This window comes from Lontra canadensis, unplaced genomic scaffold (assembly GCF_010015895.1).
Source record: "Lontra canadensis isolate GAN:19392208 unplaced genomic scaffold, GSC_riverotter_1.0 scaffold38, whole genome shotgun sequence".
NCBI lineage: Eukaryota > Metazoa > Chordata > Mammalia > Carnivora > Mustelidae > Lontra > Lontra canadensis.
Window position 1 is genome coordinate 16628903 of NW_022631032.1, and position 18624 is coordinate 16647526.

At 36.3% G+C, this 18624-nt stretch overlaps 1 protein-coding gene across 6 annotated transcripts in view; it reads right to left on the reverse strand.

The window, feature by feature from the left end:
- The window catches only part of ATP2C1 (ATPase secretory pathway Ca2+ transporting 1), a 172034-nt gene that overhangs the window by 43055 nt on the left and 110355 nt on the right, over nucleotides 1–18624 (reverse strand). For all 6 annotated transcript variants that reach the window (XM_032869705.1, XM_032869709.1, XM_032869710.1 and 3 more), the window contains 6 exons: nucleotides 11896–11962; nucleotides 6449–6573; nucleotides 5508–5605; nucleotides 2492–2587; nucleotides 2315–2404; nucleotides 369–473 (listed from right to left, as the gene is read on the reverse strand). In XM_032869705.1, the coding sequence (XP_032725596.1) occupies nucleotides 369–473; nucleotides 2315–2404; nucleotides 2492–2587; nucleotides 5508–5605; nucleotides 6449–6573; nucleotides 11896–11962 (581 nt within the window). The remainder of the gene's footprint in view (nucleotides 1–368; nucleotides 474–2314; nucleotides 2405–2491; nucleotides 2588–5507; nucleotides 5606–6448; nucleotides 6574–11895; nucleotides 11963–18624) is intronic.

The following is an 18624-nucleotide window of genomic DNA, read 5'->3' on the forward strand; positions in this document are numbered from 1 at the left end:
TTGTTCTGAAGACAAGACATTCCTTCAGTAAAAGAACACAGATTGACACCAAAGGGCAGAAACCTATAATACATAGTCATCAGCAGCTAAAATGTTGATAGACTCTGGTGTCACAAGTTCTAGGACACTGAGACCAGGCTCCAGCTCATTTTAAGCTGTTTGCTCACACAGCAAAATCTGATGTTCCTACACATGAATTCAAAGAGAACATGAGAACAACAAGAATGAATTACTATGAATTATATACACTTTAAAGCAAAAGACCTCTGTTACGCTCAATGATTGTTTAAATCTCAAGGTGAATAATGAATACAACAGTCATCTATATTAAATAAGATTTAGTAAGTCCTCTTTACATGGAAGGGTACCTGCTGAGTTCGGTGTACACACTTAACAGCCATCCACTTTTGCTCAGAGCTAAAAGGATATTCAGCTTTTCTGATATAGTCCTGTTGAAGTCCGTCAAGACCCATCTACATGGCACAAAAAGAAAGTTAATTCTCACCAACATGTGACTATTTTTTCCTTTAACAAAGAACAAGGGTCACAACTTACAGCTAAGCTGGCTAGAGATACCTGGGTATTTTTCAAATAATGGTGACAGAATAGCAGTACTCTATCTATATATACCACATATCTCTGAAGGGCAACATACATGATCAAGTTGAAAGCCTAGGTGTGTAGATATAGTCTAAGGCATGCTACTTGGACCATATGTAGACCAACTCTTCACACCAACTAAATTAAAATCTCTACTGGCTCAAATTCTGGAAGGAAGCAGGATACAAATAAATAAAGGTACCCAACCAAGACTGAGCATGTATGTTTATGATCAACAGATGCTTCAATTTCAATTTCTTACTTTTTAGAGATTCAAATGTATCTATCCTGTTGCTTACCACCCTACTCCCTTACATTCTACCACTTGATATTCTGACCACTACCAGTGTCCTGTAGCTGTTCTTACAAATACCCTCTACATTATCCTCCAAATATTCAAAAATACTTTTTAAACTACTGAAAAACCTAAATTATTGCTTTTTGTTGTCTCTTTGCTATCTACTGAAACATGTTCAGACTCTTCTTCCTGGCTTTCAAAGGTCCCACCATGCAGTCTATTTAACAATCGTCTGGGCTACTCAAACTCCTTTTTTTTTTTTTCATTCAAGTTAACTAATACATAAAGCCGACATGCATTCTATGCTTATTTTTTCCTCCATGCTTTTATCCTTGCTCTTTTCCTAGCTTATCTCCTATCTAAATCCTGCTTATCCCTCAAAGCCTAGGTCTCAAGTCTGAATTTGCCCTGTTCGGCTCAACCTTTAAGACTTAACTATCTGCTATACTGGTCTAACTTGTATTTGTTCCAAGGATGTCAGCGTCAACTCCCTACCTAAAATGTGAAGTCCCCAGTCTTAAGAAGGTGGTTTCATACTCTTTATCTCTTAAAAAAGGTAAGAGTATAAAGTTAAGTATAACACAGTAAATATGGTTAATGGATTGAACTTTTAAATATCTTTCAAAAAGCTATACAATGCTATTTTAACTATAATAAAGAAACATAGCTTTTTGTTAACAAAACATATATTCTAAAACTATCAGTTTTATATTATTAAAATATATATAATAACCTACATTTCTATATTGAATCTCAATTCAAACAACCTCATTTAGAGGTATTCTGTTTCACACAAGTCTCAAAATTTTCTACGACTGCTCTTAAAAGTAGGAGTTTTAATTTTTGTTATGGGAGTGACAAAGGGGACTTAAGGTTTCTCATTTAATCAAATGTAAGACGTAGAAGAAGACATCAACTGGGATAGATGCCCCAACACAAACTCTAATTCTACCTCATTTTAAGAAATTGATAGTAAAGGAAATAGGAAGACTAGAGAAAGAAAAGCCAATTTCTCATGAGGGCCTTAACATCTTTACCTGAAAATACTTAAAGAATGTTGCCTTTTACTCATTTGGAAATCAGTACTACAGCAATTACACACATTTAGAAAGCTTTCCACACAAAACTCTAAATATTATGGAAAATATTATGAGAACATTCCTTCATAAGAAGAAATCCAGTTACTGGCCATTAATTTGGTTCTTGAATGTATGGGATAAAGGTCTACTGAAAAGGCTGTATTAGCTCTATATATCCAGGAAGAATAAAACTGGTTCGCAAAAGGCAATAAAACAGTGAAATACTATTGAGGCTTCAATCCACACCTAAAAACCAGGAATACTGAAATCGATTAGCCTCACATTCTCATTTGAAGGTGATGTCTCTCAAGTCAAAGAAGAGAAATCAGGCACATACCTTCATTGCCAGAGCAATTAAGGCTCCTTCCGTTGGCTTCCCCATTAGAGTGTTGTTTCTAATTACAGCATCGTTGCATACACAGCCCGCCTAGGAGAAATACACAGAAACTATGAATCCATCCCTGCATCCTAAGTCATTATGAAAAGTCACCTTCTTAGAGAATAAAGTATTTACCTCAACAATTCTGCTAACAGCTGGGTTATAGAATCCATGAACAACATCACCATCAACAATCACTTCCCCAAATGGATTGTAGCCAACACCAGTAACCTAAGGAACATAAAGTGGGGTCAGTAATCCAACTCATAGACAGTGACTTATAAAACCCAAAAACTATAATGATTGTGTTCATTTCATTTTATACATTATGATACTATTAGCATATATACTTAGAAAAGCACATGTCTAAAAGAACATTTAATAGTTAAAAGAACATAAATTCTGGGGAACCTGGGGGGTTGAGTTGGTTAAGTGTCCAACTCTTGGTGTGAGCTCACGTCACGATCTCAGGGGTCATGAGATTGAGCCCCATGCTGGGTTCCAAGTTCAGCACAGAGCCTGCTTAAGATTCTCTCCCTCTCCTTCTGCCCTTCTCCCCACTTCATGCACACTCACTCTCCCTCTCTCTAACAAAATAAATAAAATCTTTAAAAAAAAAGAATATAGATTCTAATTTTCACCATAATAACAAACCTCGAGTTAACTATATGAATAAATTATTAGTAAAATGTATGGTGTATTTTAAATAGAAATATATTGCTAATATAATTTTATATTGTTTCTACTTAAAATATACCATAACAAAGGATAAACCATTAAAATCTCTATACATAAACGAGCTTAAATTTATGTAACATTACATTTATAAACATAGTAAATTTTCCAAGAATTCAAATCCATTTCCACATCTAACATTCATGATTAATCTGAGACTCAAAAAAGGCAGAATTCTTTTGGCAAATATACAGGCCCAGAGACACTACATTTATTTTAGCTCTTGCAAACTACATTAACATAGTATATTACATGCCAATTTTAAAAATCAGAGGTAGAGAAAAGCCAGATACTTTTTCTGTATGACTAGAACTAAATCAATAAAAGTTAAATTTCACAGTAAAAATAAGACAGTTTAGAGAGAAATTCACAGGTAATGCTTGATATATGAAAGTATGGGCTTAAAACAACAGAAATTTATATCCTACCTTCCATACCTGAACCATACAAGCACATATAACCCCAATGACCCTGAATCATCCAGAAAAGGCACATTCAACAACACAGTATTAGGTATCCTTACCTAAATCTAACACCCCAAATATCAGTAGTCTAATTTTAAAGCCTATGTAAAATGGAATTGAATAAACCTAAGTACAACTTCCATGATTTGTCTAATGATGCAGTAAGTTGGATGCAAATACAATTTAAAATACTGTACCCATCTTAAGTAGTATGAACAAACACACCTGCCAGAAATCCTTTCAAGACTGGGGTGAAACTGGAACTTGTCCTTGAAAATTAACTTAGCTTGAAAATTAGCCAATACACACAGATGACATGCACTTAATAAACTGCCAAATATATTATTTTTAAAATAAAGTAATTCATCTATTCATTTATTCTTTCAACAAGTATTTATTACTATGAGGCAGGCCCTATGTTGGGCAAGTGAGTTATGCTCTATTACAACTTATAGTATAAGGAAGAACAGAAAATTTTACCTGGGCTGAAAACTAAGAGGCATTGAGTGCTACGAAAACAAATAACACAGGGCCAGTTCTAGGTGGTCAGCAAAGCTTTTTAAAGAAGTGGGGTTGAATGTTTATATAGCAGCAATGTTCACAATAGCCAAACTATGAAAAGAACCTGAATATCCATTGACAGATGAATAGGTAAAGAAGATGTGGGATACACACACACACACACACACATACACACACACACACACACACACACTCACACAACAGAATATTACGTAGTCATCAAAAAATGCAATCTTACCATTTGCAATGACACATGAAACTACAGGATATTACACTAATTAAAATAAGTCAATCAGAGTAAGATATTATCATATGATTTCACTCATATGTGGAATTTAAGAAACAAAACAAAGGAGCATAGGGGAAGGGAGAGTAAAATAAAACAAGACAAAATCAGAAAGGAAAACAAACCATAAGAGACTCTTAATCATAGGAAACAAACTGACAGTTGCTGGAGGGGAGTGGGGTGGGGGGATGGGGAAAGTGGATGATAAGACATTAAGGAGAGCATGGGATGTAATGAGTACTGGGTTAGTTATGTAAAACTGATGAAAATCACTGAACTCTACCTCTGAAACTAATAATATACTATATGCCAATTAAGTGAATTGGAACGAAGGAGGGGAAAGAGGAACAGAGGAGGGAGACTGCGACTGAGCTGCAAAGGATGAAGACATAACGGACTGTCCTATGCAATGAGAAAAGCGCAAAAGGGCCTGAAGTAGGAGGACTTTGTCACACCAAAAGAACCATAAAGCCATGCATCTGGTGCCCGGAAAGCAAAGTGAAACATGAAAGGATAAAGAAGGAAATAAGGAACAAAATACATAGGGACTTTGAAAGGCCATACTTCAGGACCCTGGTCACAATGGAAAGCCACTGAAATATCTGAATTAAGGGAGTGACTTGCTAACATTTGGTTCTAAAAGATCTCCCAAGAGGTGCCTGGGTGGCTCAGTTGGTTGGGCAACTGCCTTCGGCTCAGGTCATGATTCCAGAGACCCGGGATCCGGTCCCGCATTGGGCTCCCAGCTCCTTGGGGAGTCTGCTTCTACCTCTGACCTTCTCCCCTCTCATGCTCTCTTTCACTCTCTCTCTCAAATAAATAAGTAAAATCCTTAAAATAAATAGATAAAAAATAATAATAAAATAAAAGATCTCCCAAGCTGCATATAGAACAAGAAGAGTTTGGTAACAAACAGCTAGGGGAGACTGAAAGACAGGTGCCAAGGATGATTCGAAGTTTCTGGACTATAAAAATGGAGTTTACAAGTGCAGTGGGATCAAGACTGGTAGCATAAGGAAAAGGCTCTGCTGATGATGAATTTATAGCCCTTATGAAGACATGACAACAGAATTGTTAGAAATGTCTAAACACCAAGTTTCTTAACAAAGAAATACTGTTGTTAAAAAACAAAACTATACAGTACCTCAGCATGCAGACCATCCGAAGTAAAGATGTGAGTAACAGTCATTTCATTCTTTGTCAGTGTTCCAGTTTTATCCGAACAAATCACATTACAACAGCCTACAGAATAAATCATTATACGTCACCAAGAATCAGTGAGAAATAAACAAGTATACACTGAAAACAAATCAAAGACTCTGGAAGCCTTTCCTGCTTCTCTTAATTTTGTACAAATCAAGTTCACTGATAATTCTCTTGTTTTCTCTCATTATGCTTTTCACCACCATAAAGTATGTTCTGAAATTAAAATTTAAAGTGATAAATGTTGATGTTTTCTTATTAACTTGCAACTGAATTTCTACAGAGCTTCTCAGTATTAGTTTTATATTGTAACTTTATATAGTTTTAAGGGTACCTACCTATAAACCCATATAATTTTTTCAGTCAGTATTTTAAGGTATTTTGCCTTCTCAATATTATAGACTAAAAAATTAAATTCAGTATTTTTGAATTCCTAAATTTTTAAAAAAAGAAGTTTCAGAGCATACATAAAGTTAATTTATAGCAACATTTAGCAACTGTTGTATATTATTGTTCTTATCAACAAATTCAACGGGACTATGACACTCTAGAACCTATGATTATCAATTATCTTCTTTGAGATGTCAAAAAAATTCTATTAATTTTACTCTAAGGTTTTATTTGTTATATAGATTTCTTTTTTACATGATTTAAGAATTAGAACATCCATGACACACAGATTTCTCTGAAAGTCCCCTGTCCTAATTGATAGACACTTTTAATGGCCTTTTCTGGTCCTGAAAACCGTATTTAACTTTGCTACAAGTCAAACACCACTATGCTAGCCTCTTAAGACAAAAACTGCAGCGACCTGATGATGATTCACTGTTGATGTAAACTAACAACTATTGCTTAAGTATGCTCGTAATACCATCTACTTACCCAGAGTTTCAACAATAGGCAGTTTTTTCACAATGGCCCTCTTCTTCACCATTCTCATAACACCAAGGGCCAGAGTCACTGTGACCACAATGGGAAGACCCTCGGGAATTGCTGCCACAGCCAAACTGTAACCAATATATACTTAGTATTCAAGTATTAATTAAACAGTACCTACAGCAATAATTTCAATTGGTTGTTACTTAAAACAGAGGCTAATAAAAATACAAAAACACTCAAAAATGGCCTTAAGAGGAAAGGAAAGTTGATTAACATTTACTGGATACCTACTAGCTGCCAGGTTAAGTGCAGTGGTTGAAGAATGTAGGTTGTGACATCAGATTGCCTAGATTTATGCCCATGGCTTCACCAATTTTTACCTCTTTGACCCTGAGCTATTATTACTACACCCCCACAGTTTAGTTTTCTCATCTATAAATGCAGTTAACACAGTAACAAGTATTCAAAAAAAAAAACCTTATACGTGACTGTTCATAGCAGCACTATTTACAACGGCCAAAAGATCACTGTAATGTCTATCAACTGATAAATGGGAAATTGTGATATATCCATACAATAAGGTATTATTCCACCATAGAAAGAAAGTACCTTTCTTTGTATGGTGGATACATGCTACAACACAGATGAACTTTGAAGATATTATAACAAGTTAAAGAAGCCAGACACAAAAGACACATATTGTTTTTATTCCATTTATATGAAGTATTAACAATAAGCAAATCCATAGAGACAGAAAGCAGTTTAGTGGCTGTCAAGGGCTAGGGAGAACAAAGACTGGTGAGTGATTGTCCAATGGGCACAGGGTTTTCTTTTGGGGTGATGACACTCAGTAATGACTGTGGCTGTACAAGACTATGCATGGACTTAATTCTATTGAATTGTACATTTTAAAATGGTAAGTTTTATGTATGTGTATTTCATCATAACAAAAAAATTAATTACTGTTCCCTTTGCAATTAAAAAAAACTCAGGGGTGCTTGGGTGGCTCAGTGGGTTAAAGCCTCTTTGTCTCAGGTCATGATCCCGGGGTCCTGGGATCAAGCCCCACGTCAGGCTCTCTGCTCAGCAGGAACCCTGCTTCCTCCTCTCTCTCTGCCTACTTGTGATCTCTCAAATAAATAAAATCTTTTAAAAAAATAAAAAAAAATCAAATTAACTTTCTATTTTTTATCCCATTCCAAATACCACCTCTTGACTTGTCTACAGGTATGCGTTCCTGTTTTTCATTTTAACATTGCTGCATCCACTGCTTCTACTCACCAATTTCTATTACCTACTTTTTCTTTAGCATAATCTAACTTGATAATCCTTAGCATCCTGTTCTGTAAGCATTATTAAGCTTTCATGCTCTGTTTACAGGTTAATTCTAAAATTTGAAAGCCAATGAATGATAAAATATCACTGGCTAAATAATGTACATACACTAAGAGTCAAGAAATACGTGCCTATCAGGGCACCTGGGTGGCTTAGTCAGTTAAGCACTTGACTCCTCATCTCAGCTCAGGTCTTAGTCACAAGGTGGTAAATTCAAGCCCCACATTGGGCTCCAAAGAAATACGTTCTATCAGTAATACTTCCTACTCTCTTTTGAACTACTCTATGCTGAAACAGAATCCTCTTTTCTTAGGCTTCCATTAACCCTCCCTGTATTAGGGGAAAAAAGGCATCATTGTTCACAATCTAGATCTAATGGATCTTTCCACTGTTTTGTTTTTAAGTCACTTTACAAATAATTTGCAGAAGAATAAAATGGGCTGTGAAAAACTTCATTAGAAATTTTGAATTTTAAACTCAAACTATTTTCCTGGATTTGAAGGTATACATATATCGGGGTAATGTCCTTTGGATGAAACTAATGGCTCATCAACTGTCAGGAAAGAACCTGGAATATATACACTTTACAAAATATGATTTCAAATTCAAAATACACTTCCAATAGGTTATAAAGGCTTCATTTTTTGTATTTGTACCTTCAAAATGCAACACTTTTGAAATTGTGGATGGTTCATAATTTTGTTGAAAAGAGAACAGTCATCTTTGTAAAATAATTTTTATATTTAGAAACACCAATAACATGAGTCCAATTAACCTTTTCATTTCTATGTCATCAATTTCCTTTTAATCATTTTTATAGTCATACCAGCCTTTGGTATTTCTCCATTTATAAATGGTATAAAGTAAAAATTGGTAAACAAATATCATAAAAGATTTTTAAAAAACTGTTACATACACCCTGTTAACAAAAAAGGGTGGTCTGGATTCTTGCTGGAAAACACTGCATGATGAATTCCTTGCTGTAGAATGACTAACTGAAAGGGAATACCTGTCCTTCCCTATTTGTCTTTAGAAGTAAACTATTCACTCATTAATTCAGGAGTTTCAGAAAATTTAAACTACCATCATCCAAAGAAAGACTCGTAGTGTTAAGATTTCACTTGTTTAAGTTTCACCTCCATTACTAAAGCATACAGTGGCTCTTTGTCTCTTTCCATTCATCTTCTGGTTTGTCCAATTACCTTTCTATCAATTATTCTATTCCATTATGGCAGAAAGCAAAAAATTATGATTCTTAATTTTAATGAGTAAAAAAAGAAGACAACAATGACTGTCTCTAGACCTCTTTTATACCTTTGTAAAGGACAATGTAATATTCTGAGCAATGTAATAAAAAAAAATTAGAGAATAACAGAATGATGATTTACTTTACTATTACCTCAACCCTGTAAGTGATCCCATCATTCTTCTGCATTCTTATTGTTTTTACTCATTTTTAGAACAGCTGGAAATAATTATTAAAATAATTGCTAGGGTAATGAAATAATAAAATGTTTCAAGACACAGGAAAAGTAAGGTCACAAAAGATCCCATAATATATCTTACTTAAAATTATAAAAGGACAATGGACCCATATAATAATTGTGAAATAGAATGAGTTTTATTCTATTAAAAAAGTTTTTAATATTCTGTCCTTTGTAAGACCTTGAAGTAGGAATAAAAATCATGTCAATCTTCACGAACAGAACTGCTCAAAAAAAAACCCCTCAAAATCTAAAAATGAATCCAATAGATTATATGCTAATGTTTAATATCTCAAACTCATGCCCCATTTTAAATTTATTTCATATTTCACCCAAGTGTTTTTTTATAGAGATTGAAGCCAAGAGTTTCAAATTGTATTTTTGCTCCTTTGAGGAAAAAAATATATACTCCTTCACCCTATCACAAGTATTTTTGAACCTCTTACTCAACCTACCTATTCTTTGTAAACCATCGGATTATTTTTTAGTTCATTGTTTTTGTTCTAACATTTTGGAACTATTACTTCCTAGGCCTACGATAGAGCTGTCATCCAGGACTTCTTTTCGTTAGATGCCTAAGTGAGTTCTACTCTTACTTATATACCATACATCATCTTCCTTTTTTCATCCTTGTTTTACCAGAATTCATATAGGACAGGGAAGGAAAAAATTTTCTGGTTACTTGCCCATCTACTTGTAATTAACTGGATCAATACTTTATGTCTGCCTAGATTTACAGATTTAAAATCCTTTCCCCTCATACATTGACAGCACTGCCCCACTGTTCTCTAATGTAATTTAATGTTACTATCGAGGAAGGGTTAACAAAATCCTTTTCCTGTTCTGCATTTGGTTAATTCTCTAGCTCTGTTCCCCCAGTGACCTGGTAAGGGTAGTTAAGTCAACCATGTTGCCAGGCAACACTGCTTATGATAAAGGGATCTCCTGACTGATAAACTGTCTATGGACTGGAAGAATTTAAATTGTCTTACAGAAAGCCATCACACTGGGTTTCCTGAGTGTAGTTGACTTTTATAACTGGACATGTTTCTTGCAAGCACCCTGTGAAGTATTTTTCCAGAGATGTTGGCATCCATGGAATATGAAACATTTTAATCCAGGGTAGCTCCCCAACTCACAAGGTCATCCCAACCTCCTCACACCTGAAGCTGAACTGCTGTATAGACTCTCTCAGAAGATGACTGCCTTGGGGCACCCGGGTGGCTCAGAGGGTTAATACTCTGCCTTCAGCTCAGGTCATGATCTCAGGATCAAGCCCCGCATTGGGCTCCCTGCTCAGCAGGGAGCCTGCTTCCCACCCAGCCCACGCTGTGCCTGTCTCTCTGCCTACTTGTGATCTCTATGTCAAATAAATAAATAAAATATTTTTTTAAAAAAAAGGGAGGGGGGGAAGAAGAAGAAGAAGATGGCTGCCTTAAGTCGCCCCAGTGTTCAGGGCACAGGTACCAATTGTGACCTATGAAAGTTTTTTATCAGTTGAAATGTCTAGAAGAGTCAAAAAAGACCCCATGGGGGCACCTCAGGGGCTCAGTCTGTTAAGTGTCTGCCTTCAGCTCAGGTTATAATACCAGAGTCCTGTGCTCAAGCCCCACACTGGGCTCCTTGTTCAGCAGGGAGACTGCTTCTCTGCCCCGCCACCCCACCCTCACTCATCCTCTCTCTCAATAAAAATTTTCAACAATAAAAATAAATAAAAATTAATAATAAATAAAAAGACCCCCATGGTGGAAACATGGTGGAAACTGCAACTGCTAACGAGAAGTCTGACACCAGTCTGATCATACTCCCTTTATAGACGACCTAAACTCTCTTCCGTAATAATGATGCATCTAGGTTGGGAGTTTTTTCATCCTGTTTGCATTTAGAAAATCCATACAAACTATAAAAATTTCATGTCTTACTTCAGATTGAGAAAATATTCATGTAACATTTCTTACATAATTTTTCTTCCCTCTCTTTGAAACTCCTATTGGTTAGATATGGTATATATTAAATTATTCTTTTTGTCACTTTTATTTCATTCTCTGTTTTGGTCACTTTACTCTGTTTTTTGGGAGCTCTCTTTGACTTTACATTACACCTTTAAATTGAATTTTCAATTTCAGCAGTTAAAACTCATAATTTTCTAAAAACTTTTCTTGTCTTCCGACCTTCTTCTGCAGCAATCTGTTTATCATGATGCCATTTCTTCACAAATCTCTGAAATCTCTGAAAATAAAAATGCTTCCTAGCTTTAATTTTTCTGCTCTATGTCTTGAATTTTTCATTTTCCTCTGAGATTATTTAATTTTGATTATTATGGTCTTTTCTCTTTTATGCTGCTAATTTTCAGCTGGGGAATCCTTAATTGTCTATTTATATATAAAAATGCAGTATTATATTAGACTGATAATACCAAGCCTCTAGTGCAGATTTTCTTCACTGCTATACATGTAGGTTTCCATTCTCCTAGAATTCATTTCAATATATGAATTCTGAACTATTTAAGTAGAGAAACTATACTCTTTTCTGCTCATATAATACCTCCATAGTGGAACATAACCTATGCCTATTAGAGAAATAAGAAAGGGAAAAGAGACTTTAATTTATAAGCAGACAATTAAAACTTACCTTACACTAATAGTAAACATTTCCAGGATATCTTTTCCTAGTAACCAGCCAACCAACATGATGATACCTAGAACAAAATCAAATAGCTATTTTTCCCTTTATATATAATCACATAAGTATAGATGGGATAGAATAACGAGCTGAGGGCAGCCAAAAAGTCCCTTCACATAAAGTGCATCAGATCACAATTACATGATTTTACAAAAATCCATTAAGCAGGGGAGATTAAAATTAATGCTGCTTAAAATCAATGCTGTACGTGCGCGCGCGCGCGCGCGCGCGCACACACACACACACACACAGAGTTTAACCTTTTGTTGCCGCTGCTGCCACCCACTCCTTAAAGCAACAGTATCTGAGGATTCCCACTATAAGAAAATATTACCAGTATTTTCATACAAAGGGGGGGCAGAGGTAGAGTAAAACATACAAATCTTCTATTTATTATCAGCTTTGCAAAAATTAACCCTAGAACATTACTTCTCCTAACTAAATATCCAGGCGATACGTATGAAGTTTGTACTACAAACAAAAGAATAATTAGGACTTGGCTCAAAGAGTGCCTTATCTTACTTAAGATATTGAAAATTGCACTAACATTTAAAAATTACTACTTTTACAGCATTTACAAATGAAAAATCAATTAACATATGAGGCGCCTGGGTGGATCAGTCAATTAAGCGTCTGCCTTCAACGTGGGTCATGATCTCAGTGTCCTGGGACAGAGCTCGAAGTCAGGCTCCCTGCCCAGCCAGGAGTCTGCTTCTCCATCTCTCCCTACCTGCCGCTCCACCCAGGTTTGTGCTCTCTCTCTTTCTGTCAAATAAATAAATAATCTTTATAAAAAAATCAATTAACATAAACCAAACAACATACTCTCTGCTTTAACCTTTGTTTCTGAAATGAAGGGGGGCGTCGAGAGCACCACTAGTTTTTTGAGAAAAAACACAGTATCATTATAGATTTAATAAAATAAAGCCACTTCAAAATTGTAGTCTAGATCAATATAAACACTTATACAAAGTTTTTCTTCATCTTTCCACAACTACAAAATAATAATCCCGATGGTGACTCTCTTAAGATCCTATCCAAAATACGACCCTGACAAAAGAAATTACATTCAATGAACTATATCAGGGGTCAGGGAAGCTATAATCTGAAAGCCTCCTGCATGTTTGTAAATAAAATTTGTTTGAACATAGCCACATCCATTTGTTTATATACTGGCTATGAATGCTTTCCTGTTGACGGCAGAGATCAGTATTTCCATCAGAGAATACTGGAAATACTTTGGTAAGGACCAAAAGCTAAAATATTTACTATTAGGCTCTTCGCCAAAAAAAAAAAGAAAAAAAGTCTGCTGACCTCTGATTTTGATCTTAACCCTTATCCTATTCCATATACTATCCTAACAAGAAAAATTATGATCAATGTTTATATTAAAACCAGATAATCATAAAGTTGAAAGATTTTTATCCCTAAAAGTGATGTGGTTTCACAGTACAGCATTAATATAACTGGGGAGATTTAAGTGACTAAATTTCTTAGATTTATCAAATTCCGTATAAATTCTAGAAAATAAACAGCAATAATCAAATAATCAAATTAACTACATACTGGTTAAAAATGAGGAATGAAATACCTTTCTACATTCTTTATTATGAAGACAGAGGGATCATACAATTAATATTATTTAATTGAAACTGCGTAAGAGAAATCTGCTTTAACTTAAAACTGTATTATTAATTTTGAGACATTAAGCTAGCAAAAATAATTAAAATAATATCAAGGAGAGATGCCTCTGTAGCTCAGTCAGTTAAGCATTCGCCTTCAGCTCAGGTCATGATCCCAGTGTCCTGGGATTGAGTCCCGCATCAGGCTCTTTGCTCAGCAGGAAGCCAGCTTCTCCCTCTGCCTGCTGCTCCCCGTGCTTGTGCACTCTCTCACTCTCATTCACTGACAAATAAACAAAATCTTTTAAAAATAAAAATAAAATTATGGAAAAATTAAAGGAGAAAGGACTCCAAAATCGATTCAAGTGTTTAATGTATGATAAAGATGTCATTTCAACTCAGGGAATAAAGAATGGACTACATAATTAACAGTATTGGGATAATTAACTTTTGAGTAAAAATGTTAACTCTACCTTAACTCCTTTTTTTTTTTAATTAACATATAATGTATTATTTGTTTCAGGGGTACAGGTCTGTGATTCATTACTCTTACACAATTCACAGTGCTCACCATAGCATATACGTTCCCCAATGTCCATCACCCAGGCATCCCATCCCTCCCACCCCCTTCCACTCCACCCACCCTCAGTTTGTTTCCTGAGATTAAGAGTCTCTATGGTTTGTCTCTCTCTCTGGTTTCATCCCATTTCATTTTTTTCTCTCTCCCTCATGATCCTCTGTCTCGTTTCTCAAATTTCACGTATCAGCGAGATCATAATTGTCTTTCTCTGAGTGACTTATTTCACTTAGCATAATACCCTCTATTTCCACCCACTTCATTGCAAATGGCAAGATTTCATTTTTCGATGGCTGCATAATATTGCATTGTGTGTGTGTGTGTGTGTGTGTGTGTGCGCGTGTGTACACATACATATATACACACCGCATCTTTATCCATTCATCTGCCAAAGGACAACCAGGCTCTTTTCATAGTTTGGATATTGTGGACATTTCTGCTATAAACATTCGGGTGCACGTGCCCCTTCGGATCACTACATTTGTTTCATTAGGGTAAATACCCAGCAGTGCAGTTGCTGGGTTGTAGGGTAGCTCTATTTTCAAATTTCTGAGGAACCTCCATATTGTTTTCCAGAGTGACTGCACCAGCCTGCATTCCCACCAACAATGCAAGAAGTTTCCTCTTTCTCCGCAGCCTCACCAACACCTGTCATTCCCTGACTTGTTAATTTTAGCCACTGTGACTGGCCTGAGGTAGTATCTCATCGTGGTTTTGATCTGTATTTCCCTAATGCCAAGTGATGTTGAACACTTTTTCATGCGTCTCTTGCCCATTTGGATGTCTTCTTTGCAGAAATGTCTGTGTCTTCTGCCCATTTCCTGGTTAGATTATTTGTTCTTTGGGTGTTGAGTTTGATAAGTTCTTTACAGATTTTGGATACTAGCCCTTTATCTGATATACCATTTGCAAATATCTTCTCCCATTCTGTCGGCTGTCTTTTGGTTTTGTTGATTGTTTCCTTTGCTGTGCAAAAGCTTCTGATCTTGAAGTCCCAATAGTTCATTTTTGCCCTTGCTTCCCTTGCCTTTGGAGATGGCCCTAGGAAGTAGCTGCTGTGACTGAGTTCGAAGAGGTTGCTGCCTGTGTTCTCCTCAAGGATTTTGATGGGTTCCTATCTCACACTGAGGTCTTCCATCCATTTTCAGTCTATTTTCGTGTCTGGTTTAAGGAAATGATCTAGTTTCATTCTTCTGCATGTGGCTGTCCAATTTTCCCAACACCATTTGTTAAAAAGACTGTCTTTTTACCACTGGACATTCTTTCCTGCTTTGTCAAGGATTAGTTGACCATAGAGTTGAGGGTCCACTTCTGGGCTCTCTAGTCTATTCCATTGATCTATGTGTCTGTTTTTGTGCCAGTACCATACAGTCCTGATAATTACAGCTTTGTAATAGAGCTTGAAGTCCAGAATCATAGCGCCACTAGCGTTGGTTTTCTCTTTCAACATCCTCTGGCTTTCAGGGTCTTTTCTGGTTCCATAAAAAATTTTAGGATTATTTGTTCCATTTCTTTGAAAAAAGTCAATGGTAGTTTGATAGGGATGGCATTAAATGTATAGATTGCTCCAGGTAGTATAGACATTTTCACAATATTTATTCTTCCAATCCATGAGCATGGAATGTTTTTCCATTTCTTTGTGTCTTCCTCAATTTCTTTCAAGAGTATTCTATAGTTATCAGAGTACAGATTCTTTGCCTCTTTGGTTACATTTACTCCTAGGTATCTTATGGTTTTGGGTGCAATTGTAAATGGGATCAACTCCTTAATATCTCTTTCTTCTGTCTTGCTGTTGGTGATAGAAAGGCAACTGATTTCTCTGCATTGATTTTATATCTTGCCAGTTTACTGAATTCTTGTATGAATTTCTAGCCATTTTGGGGTGGTCTTTTGGGTTTTCCACATAAAGTATCACATCATCTGCAAAGAGTCAGAGTCTGATTTCTTCTTTGCTGATTCAGATGCTTTTTCTTTCTTTTTGTTGTCTGATTGCTTAGGCTAGGACTTCTAGTACTATGTTAAGTAACAGTGGTAATAGTGGACAGCCCTGCTGTGTTCTTGACCTTAGGTGAAAAGCTCTCAGTTTTTCCCCATTGAGAATGATATTCACTGTGGGTTTTTCACAGATAGCTTTGATGATATTGAGGTATATACCCTCTATCCTTACACTGTGAAGTTTTAATCAAGAATGGATGTCGTACTTTGTCAAATGCTTTTTCTCCATCTACTGAGAGTATTATATGGTTCTTGTCCTTTCGTTGATTAACATAGTGTTTGACATTGATTGATTTGCAGATGTTGAACTGACCCTGCATCCTAGGAATAAACCCCACTTGGTCCTGGTGAATAATCCTTTTATCTACTGTTGGATCCTACTGGCTAGTATTTTGGTAAGAATTTTTGCATCATGTTCATCAGGGATATTGGTCTGTAATTTTTTTTGATGGGGTCCTTGGTTTTGGGATCAAGGTAATGCTGGCCTCATAAAATGAGTCTAGAAGTTTTCCTTCTATTTCTGTTTTGTTTTTTTTTTTAACAGTTTCAGGAAAATAGGTATTAATTCTTCTTTAAATGTTTGGTAGAATTCTCCTGGGAAGCCATCTGGCCCTGTGCTCCTGTTTGTTGGGAGATTTTTGATTACTGCTTCAATTTCCTTGCTGGTTACTGGTCTATTCATGTTTTCTATTTCTTCTTGGTTCAGTTTGGTAGTTTATACTTCTCTAGAAATGCATCTATTTCTTCCAGATTGTCTAATTTGTTGGCATATAGTTGCTGATAATAAGTTCTTATAATTGTTTGTATTTCTTCAGTGTTGTGAGCTCTCCTCTTTCATTCATGATTTTATTTATTTGGGTCCTTTCTCTTTACATTTGGATAAGTTTGGCCAGGGGTTTATCAGTCTTATTAATTCTTTCAAAGAACCAGCTTCTAGTTTTGTTGATCTGTTCTATTGTGCTTTTGGCTTCTATTTCATTGATTTCTGCTCTTATCTTTATTATTTCTCCTCTCCTCCTGGGTTTAGGCTTTCTCTGCTGTTCTCTCTCCAGCTCCTTTAGATGTAGGGTTAGGTTATGTATTTGGGACCTTTCTTGTTTCTTGGGCTTGTATTGCTATGTACTTTCCTCTCAGGACCATCTTTGCTGCATCCCAAAAATTTTAAACAGTTGTGTTTTCATTTTCATTTGTTTCCATGAATTTTTTCAATTCTTCTTTAATTTCCTGGTTGATCCATTCATTCTTTAGTAGGATGCTCTTTAGCCTCCATATATTTGAGTTGTTTCCAACTTTCCTCTTGCGGTTGAGTTCAAGTTTCAAAGCACTGTGGTCTGAAAATATGCAGGGAATGAGTCCAATCTTTTGATACCAGTTAAGACCTGATTTGTAACCAAGGATGTGATTTATTCTAGAGAATGTTCCATGTGCACTTGAAAAGAATGTGTATTCTGTAGCTTTGGTATGGACTGTTCTGAATATATCTGTGAATTATCTGGTCCAGTGAGTCATTTAAAGCCCGTATTTCCTTGCTGGTCTTTTGCTTAGATGATCTGTCCATTTCAGTGAGGGGGGTTGTTAAAATCCTCTACTATTATTGTACTACTGTTGATGTGTTTTCTTTTTTTAAAGATTTTATTTATTTATTTATTTGCCAGAGAGAGAGAGAGAGAGAGCACAGAGGAAATGACACGCAGAGGGAGAGAAAGAAGCAGGCTCCCGTTGAGCGGAGAGCCCGATGTGGGACTCGATCCCAGGACCCTGGGACCATGACCCGAGCTGAAGGCAGAGGCTTAACCCTCTGAGCCACCCAGGTGCCCCATGTTGATGTGTTCCTTTGAGTTTATCATTAATTGGCTTATATAACTGGCTGCTCCCATGTTAGGGGCATAAATATTTACAATTATTAGATCTTCTTGTTGGATAGACTCTTTTAGTATGATTTAGTGTCCTTCCTCATCTCTTTATTACAGTCTTTGGTTTAAAATCTAATCTGTCGGGGCACCTGGGTGGCTCAGTGGGTTAAGCCTCTGCCTTCGGCTAGGGTCATGATCTCAGGGTCCTGGGATCGAGCCCCGCATCGGGCTCTCTGCTCAGCTGGGAGCCTGCTTCCCCTTCTCTCTCTGCCTGCCTCTCCACCTACTTGTGATCTCTATCAAATAAATAAATAAAAATCTTTACAAAAAAAATAAATAAATAAAATCTAATCTGTCTGATATAAGGATGGCTGCCCCAGCTTTCTTTTGATGTCCATTAGCATGGTAAATGATTTTCTACCCCCTCACTTTAAATCTGGAGGTGTCTTTGGGTCTAAAATGAGTCTCTTGGCGCCTGGGTGGCTCAGTGGGTTAAAGCCTCTGCTTTCGGCTCAGGTCATGATCCCAGGGTCCTGGGATCGAGCCCCGTATCGGGCTCTCTGCTCAGCAGGGAGCCTGCTTCTTCCTCTCTCTCTGCCTGCCTCTCTGCCTGCTTGTGATCTCTCTGTCA